Consider the following 12,757-nt stretch of genomic DNA (forward strand, 5'->3'; position numbering starts at 1 on the left):
CATATTTTTGCTTCTATATAAGTAACTGAAGACATTCTTCTGAATGAAATGGAGGGTCTGAATTTCAGTAAATAAGAAGGGGGGAAAAGATTGAACTACATAACTGTATTTTCACTAAAGGAGACCTAAGACCTACTCCCACTTCTTTCCTTCTTGCTCATATTTCTTTCATTTATTTCTTCTTTCTTTAGTTTTCATATGGTTCATTTGAAACACCAATAAGGGATGAATCCCATATCCCATCCTTTTACCACATGGTCCCCAATGAAGCCCTTCAATACCAAGGAATTGTCCAACTGCTTCAACATTTTGGGTGGAAATGGGTCGGGCTCATTACTCTGGACGACGAAGGGGGAGAACGTTTCTTACAGACAATGGAGCCAATGCTTTCCCAGAATGGCATCTGTTCGGAGTTCACAGAAAGATTCCAAGCAAACTGGCAGTTCATTGACTGGGTTGACAGTTTCAATGGTGTACTGAGTCATCTTCCAATTTTCTTGGAGAAGAAAGCCACTGTAGTTATTATTTATGGAGAAAGTATATCCATTCTGTGGCTGGCTAATGTTATATTGATTACAACTATTTTTCCTGTCACACATCATGAGTATAGTGAAACAATCGCTGAAGGGAAAGTGTGGATTACAACAGCCCAAATAGATTTCATTTTACATTACATTCACAAGCCTGTTAATATGCAAATGTTCCATGGTGCTATTTCCTTCACTATTCATTCAAAAGAGCCTCCAGGTTTCCAAGAATTTCTTCACATTATCAACCCCTCTGGAGCAAAAGCAGATGGTTTTATCACAGAATTCTGGGAGCAATCTTTTGGGTGCCCTATCACAAATTCTGATGCACCAAATGACAACACTGAATCATGTACTGGGCAGGAATCGCTGCAGAGCCTAACTTCACCTTTCTTTGAAATGAACATGACTGGCCACAGTTACGGTATCTACAATGCTGTCTATGTTGTTGCTCATACTTTATACAGCACTTATATTTCTCCATTCAACCACAGAACAATGGCAGAAATGAGAGGGCTGGCACCTCAACATTTGCAACCCTGGCAGGTAATGTATCCCTCTAACCATGGGTGTTGCTGTTGTTGTTGTTTGCAATAACCTTGAAACCACACACTGATGTGACCTGCAGTACACAGTAACCTATGCCTAGTGATTGGCACATACCAGCACATGTGGTGGGAATGTGCTAGGAAAAGGCCTTACATTTATAGACTTGAATGAGTTGTATAAATTGGTGTGCAAGACAGCAATAATGGGAAATCTGTTGAGAGAAAAATTAGAGATTTGGATCTGATTGTGATAGAAAAAGGAAAAAAATTACAAAAACATTGTTATATATTTTTGCTGGAGAGAATATTGGAAGAACATTTTATTTTGTGGGGTTTTGTTTGTTTGATTTTGTTTTGTTTGATTTTTGTTGGTATGTCTGTTTATATGTATTTATTGGTGTTTGGAAATAATAAAAAGATTAACACGGTTAAAAAAGAGAGAGAGAGAAACACAGGAAAATAATCTCAATTCATCCACTAAAGGTTTTCCAGATATTTGTTCTCTTTCTTTCTCTATCTAGTTTTACTCTTTGATTCAAACGATCTCATTCAACAACAGCGCTGGAGAGGAAATTATGTTTAATGAACGTGGAGAGTTAGCAGGTGGATTTGATGTTACCAACTTGATCACTTTCCCAAATAATTCCTATACCAGAGTCAAAGTGGGAAGGCTGGATCCTCACGCTCCTCCAGGGGAAGAATTGACTATAGCTGAGGACAAAATCAACTGGCAGAGAACCTTGATTCCGGTGGGAAAATAATATCCCTCCAATATAAATATTGATGCTTATCCATTGAAACAAGAAGGGTAATATATGTAAAGATAACAAAGTGAAGCATGCCTTTAGATGAGGCTTAATTATATTAGAAATTTACTGGAATTTTCCGTTGTGTTTTTAAATATGGAAAGCAGTTTTTAAAAAGGAGAAAATTAATAAGAGGATGATGGGTATTCCAGTGGAGACAAGCCAAAGGCAGTACTCAGAGATGACATTTCAGACTAGCATAGAACACTGCTTAAGAGAGTATAAATAATGTTCCCCACTCCCCAACACTTTATTGTACAGTCTATGAGACACACATCTAGTAACTGGCCTTACCTTGAATTCTAAGCGCATTATACAATTCATAGGGTTAATTAAGGAAAATCTAGTTTACTAGAGTGTATATGAAGCTTAGTACATCAGGTTTTAGACTTTAAATTTTCTAAAGTTCAGATAATATTTAGAACAACAAGTATTTTAGGAAAGCTGATTTTAATAAACTCAGAATTATGATAAGTAAGGTCCTATGGCAAATGAGCCTAATGAGAAAAGGAGTGCAGGATGGGTGGGAGTATTTAAAAAAGGAAATTTTAAAGGCAAAGCTACAAATAATTCCAACAAGGACAAAAGATAGAAGACAAATAGGAAACCAATGTGGCTCCGCAAAAAACTTAGAGATGACCTTAAAACAAAAAAGGAAGTGGAAGGAAGGCCAGGCTACAAAAGAAGAGTACAGACAGGTGGCACAGAAGTGGCCCCTTCCAACTCTGATATTCTATGATTTTATGATTCTATTCCTGCCACTGAACTTGCCATCTGTGCACAAACACATCCAGTGTCCCATATCCTTGGTCTTGATGTTGACAGATAAAACTACTGATATGACTTGCCCCCCCCTCCCAAACATGTTCTCAGTACTAAGCACTTGTAATGTTTTGGACAGCTGCCACCTCTTTCCCTCTGTAATGACCCCTGCCATCCGGGTTACAGCAAGAAAAAGAAGGAGGGGGACGAATTTTGCTGCTATGAATGTACTCCATGTCCAGATGGGATGTTCTCAAACCAGAAGGGTAGGACATGATACATTAAGCTTTGTAAAAGATATATTTTGTTTTAGGAAATAAATCTTCTGTAGGATCAGTAGTCAATTACATCCTTTCCATGAAGTTCAGGGACAAAATCAATCCCAAAACTCCTGCAATGTAGGGGAAGGAGCTACATTCTCCATTCCGCAAATACTCCTGTTCATTTCAGTAGTTTGTTTTATCATATTCAGTAAAGGGAAATACTCAGAGTATTTTAAAGCAGAGTATTTTCCATACATCACATGATAGGAATAAATGACCTATTAGCTAACAAAAGATAAATGTGCTTTAAGAAAAGGTGAATTGCGAGGCAGGGATGGGACAGAAATGGACCACATGTTTTTGGCCTAGTCCTGAAATTATTATGTCAACATAAAACTCATGATTTTGAGAAAAAAATATGGACTCAAAGACCACTAGAACAAATACCACAATTCATTGATGGAGGACATAACCAAAATTAACAATGGCATTTCTCTTGAAGAATCTTCCAAGGTATTTTCGAAAACTTCTATGGTGAAAAATATAAGACTTGGCAGACTTCTGGTGAGGCAATTCGTAGACATGGCAATAGTATGATTCCTTTTTAAATTGACGTACATTTGTTTGTTTTCAGACATGGAAACTTGTGTCAGTTGTCCGGAAGGTCACTATCCAAACAAGTTCCAGGGCGAATGCATTCCTAAAATTCCAAATTTCCTAGCTTTTGAAGACACATTAGCCATCATTTCCATTTCTTCAGGACTTCTATTGTCTCTGATCACAGCGCTGGTGCTTGGCATTTTCATTAGAAATAGGGATACTGTCATTGTCAAAGCAAACAATCGAAGCCTCACCTACATTCTACTCATCTCCCTCCTCTTGTGTTTCCTCTGTTCCTTCCTGTTCCTCGGAAAGCCTAAGAAGGTCACCTGCCTTCTTCGACAAACTGCTTTTGCCATCGTCTTCTCTGTGTCCCTCTCCACCATCTTGGCAAAAACCATATCAGTGGTTTTGGCATTCGTGGCTAACAAACCAGGATCCCGGATGAGGAAGTGGGTGGGAAAAAGATTGGGGTACTCCATTGTCTTCTCCTGCTCCAATATTCAAGCATGCATTTGTGCTCTGTGGCTGGCAATGTCTCCTCCATTCCCAGATGTTGACATGACCTCAATGCTGGAAGAAATTGTACTGCTATGTAATGAAGGTTCTGTCCTCATGTTCTATTGTGTTCTGGGTTACATGGGTCTGCTGGCCATTGTCAGCTTCACTGTGGCCTTCCTGGCCAGGAAGTTGCCTGACAGTTTTAATGAAGCCAAATTCATCACTTTCAGCATGTTGGTCTTTTGCAGTGTGTGGGTGTCCTTTGTTCCAACCTACCTCAGCACACAAGGAAAGCACATGGTGGTTGTGGAGATCTTCTCCATCTTGGCCTCCAGCGCTGGGTTACTCAGCTGCATCTTTTTCCCCAAATGCTACATTATTCTGGTGAGACCTGAGTTGAACAACAGACAGCAGCTAATGCGAAGAAAGATGTAAATAAGAGAGAAGTTCATCCTTTCATTACTGTTCCTTCTAACCTTCATGTCTAAATTGACCAATACAACCATTCTTCTCACATATGCAAATAAATATATAATTAATAATTAACCAATCCATGAGGCTATTTATTCAGTTTTAAATGTACAATAAGTCCTACAGTTGTTTGAATGTGGATACCATACTTGCTCTGTGACATTCATACTTAATAAATGTCACAATCCGTTCTCCATGTTTGAGGAATCAGCCCCTCTGAAGCACTGATATTTGGGGAATTCGTGCATGATTCAAAAACCTTTCCCCTTAGTGGTCCTTTCTTCTGCTTCTGCCACTGGACAGGCTGCTGTTGATGTGGTAGAGCTGGCCCCAAAACAGGGACATTTTACCAAATCAACAAGAATACAACATGGAAAACTTCAGGAACTTTGTCCAGATGGTGGAGCATCACCACAATTATCCCAGGAAAGTAGAGCAGTGTTTTGAGTAGGCATGTGCTCCGCTCCGATTAGAAGCGCAGAAGTAGGAGCGAATTGGCCTGCTCCGCCTTGCCCAGTGGCGGAGTAGAAGCGGACAGCGGCCCCCTAGAAGCGAGGCGAAGAGAAGCGCCCATTTTCGGAGTGATCCTTTTTCAGTGGTCCGATCCGATCGCCATCTTGAAACATTTTGCCCATAGGATTGCATTGCGGAAAAGAAAGGGGGATAACTGTGTTGTTTTTGAAGCTATCTTTCTGAAAATTCTTGTGCTTGGAGAGTCGTGGCTGGGGGTCATTTTGAGCCTACTCTCAGTTCTCTGCATGGTGCGGTTCGTGTGCTAGAATTTTTTAAAAAACCGGCGGGAAAAATACCTTTTCCGAAGGGCTGAGGGGCAGAGTCAACTCCCGGTCATGATCATATGATCCCAAAGTTGGAGTAGGGGATAGGCAAAACGGGTAACTTGGGATTCTGGAAACTTCTCTTTCTTAGTCTGAACGGACTTTTCCCAGTGTTTTTTAAAACAGTAGCCCCACCAAATGCACAAACACAACCTGAAATCATATACTACTAAGCCAATAATAAGAGAGCACTGCTACCCACCCTAACTTTGGGGAACAACTGAAAAGATGTGGTGCAAGGGGATGAGCTCCCCTAGGGCATGCCATGTGGACGTGCCCTCACTCTCTCCTGTACTTGGAGGGCCATCAGAGCCCTCCAAAGAGAGTAACCCGGTGGAGCAATGCCTATCATGAGTTGAAGTGAGAGCTTTACTCCTTAGAGCTCTCGTGGTGGAGCAATGGCTTTCATGAGTTGAACTGACAGCGTTGCTTCTTAAAAGACTGGTCACTAGGACCAGTCAAATTGGCAGCTGCTTCCCCCTCCCCTGGGCATGTCCCCTTATTACTGGTAAAAGACAGATATAGCCTTTTTAAAAAAGTTCTTCTTGTTGTTTATTCAGCAACACTGCTGCTTTTAATTCCACCCCTCCTTCGTTTATTTATTTATTTATTCCATTTTATATGCATGACTGGCTTATCCTTGGCTCACTTCCTTATGCCCCCAGAAATGTCTGCTGCCTGCCTGCCTGCCTTCCCTCCCTCCTCCCCTGCCCGCCTCGCAAGGTTGTTGTGTGCGTCTGGCTTTGACTCAGGGGAGAAGTCCTTCCTGCGCTCAGTTAGACTTTTGAAAGTTCCAAATCCATTTTTCAAGTGTGGAAGAAGATTCATAGGTTTATCTCTACTCCCCAATTCATGGCATGTTGGGATTTCCTTTGAAATGGCCCCATTGAGATGTCTGCAGGTTTAAGCCCCGCCAAAAAACAGGGGATGATGGGATTGCCTTGTACCTTGGCATGATTGTGGGTCTAGATGGCATCTGTGAGTGTGCTCACTTCCCTTTTTTTATCTGTCCAAATGTCAGAGAACAGTCCATGTCTGCAAATGGGGTGCTGGATTTTCATAAATTCCCAAAAGATCAGGGGATGATGGGACTGCCTTGAGTCTGGGCGTGCATGTGTATCCCTGGATAAGCTATCATGGTGGAGAGTTTGAGGTTTCTAACATGCAAATTGACGGAGCTATCGAAAGGGGTGTGAATGGGGTGTTGGATTTTCATAAATTCTCAAAAATCAGGGGATGATGGGACTGCCTTGAGTCTGGGCGTGCATGTGTATCCCTGGATAAGCTATCATGGTGGCGAGTTTGAGGTTTCTAATGTGCAAATTGATGGAGCTATCGAAAGGGGTGTGAATGGGGTGTTGGATTTTCATAAATTCCCCAAAAATCAGGGGATAATGGGACTGCCTTGAGTCTGGGCATGCATGTGTATCCCTGGATAATCTATCATGGTGGTGAGTTTGAGGTTTCTAACGTGCAAATTGACAGAGCTATCGAAAGGGGTGTGAATGGGGTGCTGGATTTTCATAAATTCCCCAAAAATCAGGAGATGATGGGACTGCCTTGAGTCTTGGCATGTGTGTGTATCCCTGGATAAGCTATCATGGTGGAGAGTTTGAGGTTTCTAACATGCAAATTGATGGAGCTATCGAAAGGGGTGTGAATGGGGTGTTGGATTTTCATAAATTCCCCCAAAATCAGGGGATGGTGGGACTGCCTTGAGTCTGGGCATGTGTGTGTATCCCTGGATAAGCTATCATGGTGGCGAGTTTGAGGTTTCTAACTTGCAAATTGACGGGGCTATCGAAAGGGGTGTGAATGGGGTGCCCGATTTCATAAATTCCCCAAAAATCAGGGGATGATGGGATTGCCTTGAGTCTTGGCATGCGTGTGTATACCCCCATGAGGTGTCATGGTGCCAAACTTGAGGTTTCTAACTTTCACTGAAAAAAAGTTGTGTACTTTTTTAGCTTAATGCAAACCTATAGGGGGGGAAACAGAGCTCCGATCCGGATCTGGAGCTCCGCAGCGGAGCGGAGCGGACATGGGTGGAGCAGGGGCGGAGCGAAGCGGCCTGATCCACAAATTGTGGATTCAAATGCCAATCTGATTGTCTGATTTACATGAAATGGGGAAGCTCCAATATTTCCTTTGCTCAGGTAGAAAAATGTCCTTCACAAGCTGTGCAAGGCAGGGCAGGAAACATCTGCTTCTAGAGAAGTTGAAAAATGCTAAGGCTGCTCTGTTGACATGTATCTACACAGCTGGGTATTGATCTGTATCTACATAGCTCCTTGGTTGTGTGTTTTTTGGACGTTCAAGATCAGCACCCATAGTGTCAATCTGTACCATTTTTCTCCCTTTCTCAAAATACTAGAAACCGGGGTCATCCCATGAAGCTGATTAGTGGGAGATTCAGGACAAATCAAAGGAAGTCCTTCTTCACACAGCACATGGTAAAAATATGGAATTCACTACCACAAGATGTTCTTTAAAATGGGGTGGATAAATTCTTGGAGGAGAAAGCTATCAATGGCTACTTGCCCTGATGGTTATGGGCTACCTCCAGTATCAGAGGCAGTAAGCCTGTGTCCATCAGTTACTTGGGAACATGGGTGTGAAGGTTCTGTTGCAACATGACCTGCTTTGTTGGTGCCTGGTCAACAGGTGTTTGGCTACTGTGTGAACAGAGCGCTGGACTAGATGGACCCATGGTCTGATCCAGCACAGCTCGTCTTATGTTCTTCTGTACCACTGCATCACTGGGAAATCCTGAAGAATAGGGTGAATCTGGCACTAGGGGTCACTGACGAACGATCTGAAGTGGCCGCACAGTTGTTGTTCCACTGCAGAGCAGCAGAAAAAATTTGCAAATTTGACAAACTTGTTTTTTTCACCAGTAGTGATAGCAGAGATACCACACAGACTCCAAAATTATTATCACTCTTGTAATTATTGGAATCACTATAATTAATTCACCAGCTCAAACCTCCAGTTTCTTTTAAGAGGGCATTAGAGAAAGCAATTCAACCGTCACGTCATAGACTGACATTTTAGAATCCTACAATGTCCTTTACAGCATAGATTAAAGGACTCACATAAAATCAGGGATTTGTCACTTTGAACCATTTTCCCTTTCCTGGTATTCACTGATGATTTTCAATGGACATTCAAGGCATGATTATACACCACTGTTACGGATCTTTTCTCATCTTAAGAAGTGTATGGGCAGAAGATACCAACCATTTTTTGAATGAAGCTGGTGGGAGACATTGCTCTATAGAGAAACATGAGAGAGGTGACCACAAGATGGATGTTGGCCACCCAGATGATGATAATTATGGTGGTGATGTTGGTGGTGGTCCCACACATGGCAATCAAAGAGCAAACTCTGAAGTGCACTGGAAATGACCCTCTTCATATTCCACATGAATGGTACCAGGCAGGTGACCTCATCATTGGTGGGATTGTATCTCACATTCATTTCATGTCCCCCAATATTGTGTTCAACAAGCACCCTTCGGAGGAAATGGTATTGGTCCCAATGTAAGGAATCCTATGAAGAGAGGTTTGGTTTTAATTTAGTTGTATTTCATGTTTCTGTAACTGCAAACTGCTTTCATCAGTTTGAAAAAAGGGATACTTTAGTAGTAGTAGTAGTAGTAGTAGTAGTAGTAGTAGTAGTAGATTGCAAATTGATTCTTTTGGGTATCATTAATACTATGTTTATAAAATGTGAATAGAACATAAGGAGTTGCTTTATTGCAAGACAAAGTATTTCTCCATTTAGCCTATTACTGATTCTCCTCATGAGACATCTCTCTACAGGAGGCCTTCTCATGACCTGCTAACTGATTCTTCTAACTGGTGATGCCAGGAATTGAACCTTTGACCATCTACATCCAAATCATGGGCTCTGTTAATGACATAATAGCACTGGTCAGAAGAATGAATGAATGCATTAATGAATGAATAATAACCTTGGTTGAACATAAATATAGATTCATCCCGCCTTGGAAAAGAGGGAGAGTTATGTAGGGTTGTTTCTTGTTTTGTTTTTGTTGCGTCACCAAGTATGAATAAACCAGGTTTGCGCTACATAAATTCCTGGTTGTTTCCAGCAGAGAGCCCTTTAACACATAAGAATGTAGGAAGAGCCCTGCTTGATCACAACAAGGGTCCATCTATTCCAGCATTCTGTTCACACAGCAGCCAACCAGCTGCCCATGGGACACCCACAAGCAGGCCATGAGTGCAATAGCACCTTCCCACCAATGTTCCCCAGCAAGATGTGTAGATAAGTGTACATCTTCTAATACTGGAGGTAACAAATAGCTGTCAAGACTCTTAATCATTGATAGCTTTCTCCTCCAGGAATTTATCTAGCTCCATGTCATGACCTGTCCCTTTGGGCCTTGTTTTGATCTTTCTTTATAAAGAATCCAACCATTAACACCATCGGTATACTGCTTCCCACTGGTTTTGTGATTCACCAACCCTTCTTGGTCCCACAGTCACCAACCAAGCACTCTGTGATCCCCTCTGTTCACCCTTTTCCTTCACTACTGCCACCATATAATCTCAGGTACTTCAAGAATTCAATTCAGTTTGTGAAACAAAATAACTTTTATTTAACAATAAGTAATTCATGCAGTTTAACACTCTTGTGGTTTCATTTGTTTCAATTCAATAAACAAAAACCCTACGGTTTACAAAACAACGTTAAAGGCTCTACAGTTTTCAACCAAACTCCAAAAAGCAGGGAAATTGGGAGTTAAGGCTCACAAGCCTATAACGCCACATCCTCCCTAAGGTGGCAGAAAGTGCCAGTGAAATTCTCATTCTCCCAAAGCAGATATAAACCATGAGGACAGGATGGAGAATAGAATATGCAGAGGTGACTGTGGGGTTGTGGAAAACTGATGACAAACAACTGGCTGGACATGTTAGGGAACATGCCCAGTTGGGGACAACCATGATGTCCTCCTTTTTGATTTCAAAAATATTGTCCCCCTAAAATAGACCTCTTGAACCAAATAGTCTTTACCAGCTGGAGGAAGCATAAGAGGGAGGGATCAATCCCACCTTTACTTGGGAGGGAGTTCTACAGCCTGGGAGTCACAACCAGAAAGGCGTCTCTTCTGTTTCCACCAAACACATCTCTGAAAGTGGCGGTGATGGAAAAAGAGAATTCACAGAGAGGGAGGCTTCCTTTCTCAGTATCTTCCTCTATCTCTTCTGCCCCTCTCTTTAACCCTCCCACCAAGCATTTTGATACACACACACAGAGAGAGAGAGAATCGGTCAGCACACTTTATATGACATTGTGTTGAGTTTACAAAAGGGGAATTAAATTAATAGGGGATTCATTACATTTGTGAAGCAGCCATTCTTATTTTTGCATGTATTTTTTCACTGCATTGCAAATTAATTTTAATGGAAGTGGCGCTACTGATTTGTGCTGACTTTGAACAAGGTGCAATTTATTCTAACTGAGGTGCTTTGAATGAGAAATTAATTGATTGGCTTTGTAGCCTGTGAAATTTAAATAAACCCTGGTCATTATTTCTAAATTCACATATCTAATGGTGTGACTTAGCATATGCCAATTTTATGCAAATTGGCAACCTATGGGGCAGGTTCATGAATCTTTAATGTGCCTAACAATTTCCCAGCTATGAACACAAGAAGTGGAAGCCATTGGCTCAAATTTCAGTGGAGCTATGCATCAGTCTGGGTTTCAGTCCAAACCACCCAGAACTCTAACTGAACTATCCAAGGTGCTGAACCGTATTCCCAAAATGCATTCCATGCCTTGGATAATTTCTTTAGGGGTCAGACTGGTTCTGACTGAAACCCAGAATGGATTTAGAGCCCCACCGAAATTGGAGCCACAAGCTTACGCTGCACAGAACTGAGGAAATGTACACCATGACAACAGCTCTCTTATTTTAAATGGGATTTCATCATGGTTAGATTGTGCCCTCTCCTTATAGACTGTGACTAAATTCACTGCAGAATTCTCTTGTCAAACTACAGGAAGTCATTTTATTTGCAGCGTGCTGACAAAGTTCTACCAGCATATCTTGGCCATAGTGTTTGCCATTAATGAGATCAATGAGAATCCCAAGATCTTGCCCAATGTCACTCTCGGATTCCACATCTATGACAGCTACTACAATGCAAGAATGACATATCGTACTACGCTGGACCTGCTTTGCAAATCCCATAAGATTGTGCCCAACTACAAATGTGGCTTCCACAAAAATCTCATCGGGGTCATTGGTGGACTAGGTGCTGATACCTCTGCATGCATGGCACATATCTTGGGTCTTTACAAGATTCCACAGGTAGGATCTCAGGATGTGGACTTCCCTACTCCCTCCTTCACCCAGAGAATCAAGAGACCCTGCTGAATGGGATGAGCTATTCCTTGCAGGGGGAGGTGGGATCCTCAAATGTTGGGTGGACACTCCTCTCACAAGTGGAAGTCTTCTTTATGAGAAGCAAGAACCAATGCTTGATCTCAGGTTGTGGGAAGTGCACATTTCCACCAACCCAGGAAAGGTGCGAATCTGTGTGCTGTTGGCAATTAGATGGTTCAGGAAGATGGAAAGACAGGGGGAAATGCAGTATTGAACTAGAGTATAACAAGGGTATCAAAACCATTTATACCATTGGTTCATGAAACCGTGGATTGGATTAATGTTCATGTATAGAAGAGACCCATTGAACTCAATAGAACTAAAGTTACTAATGGCTAACTCGTCACATTGATTTCAATGGTAGTTCTAAGCACAACTACGTTTGAATCCAGCATTGTGCTTTTTAATATGCTGAGAACGAGAAATCAATCCATAAATAATGAGTATGAGTACGTAAAGATTTTCAAAGGGTTGTAAGACAGACAGTATGACAGACAGACAGACAGATAGACAGACAGACAGACAGACAGACAGACAGACAGACAGGGAGCTGAGGGAGAGAGACAGCAAGTAAACATCCAGTCCACTTAGCCTTATTGATCTGCCTTTTATAAATAACTTATGCAAATCTCTAAGGCTTACCATTAATGCTCCCTAATAAAAAAAAATGACACTTCCAAGTTTTGATGCATCGATATAATACAAATAAATTAAAATATAAATTCAAAATCTTCTCTGTTAATTCAGGATGCTGTCCTCCTAAACATGATTATTTGGAAACAAATGTGATTGACGTTACTGGCCTTTCAGGCTGCAATTTCATACCTATTTATCTGAAAGTAAGTCCAATAAAATTAAATGCAATTTTGTAGGATTACACTGATAATTACATATTTTTGCTTCTATATAAGTAACTGAAGACATTCTTCTGAATGAAATGGAGGGTCTGAATTTCAGTAAATAAGAAGAGAAAAAAGATTGAACCACATTACTGTATTTTCACTAAAGGAGACCTAAGACC

At 41.3% G+C, this 12,757-nt stretch overlaps 1 protein-coding gene across 1 annotated transcript; it reads left to right on the forward strand.

The window, feature by feature from the left end:
* The first annotated feature begins 254 nt into the window (after positions 1–254).
* LOC134405819 (vomeronasal type-2 receptor 26-like) lies at positions 255–4,442 on the forward strand. The gene is made up of 4 exons (XM_063137070.1): positions 255–1,073; positions 1,597–1,824; positions 2,783–2,909; positions 3,541–4,442. Exons 1-4 carry the CDS (start codon positions 255–257, stop codon positions 4,440–4,442), a joined length of 2,076 nt encoding a protein of 691 aa, XP_062993140.1.
* Positions 4,443–12,757: the final 8,315 nt, after the last annotated feature.

The sequence above is a fragment of the Elgaria multicarinata genome, chromosome 11 (genome assembly GCF_023053635.1).
Source record: "Elgaria multicarinata webbii isolate HBS135686 ecotype San Diego chromosome 11, rElgMul1.1.pri, whole genome shotgun sequence".
Taxonomy (NCBI): Eukaryota; Metazoa; Chordata; class Lepidosauria; order Squamata; family Anguidae; genus Elgaria; species Elgaria multicarinata.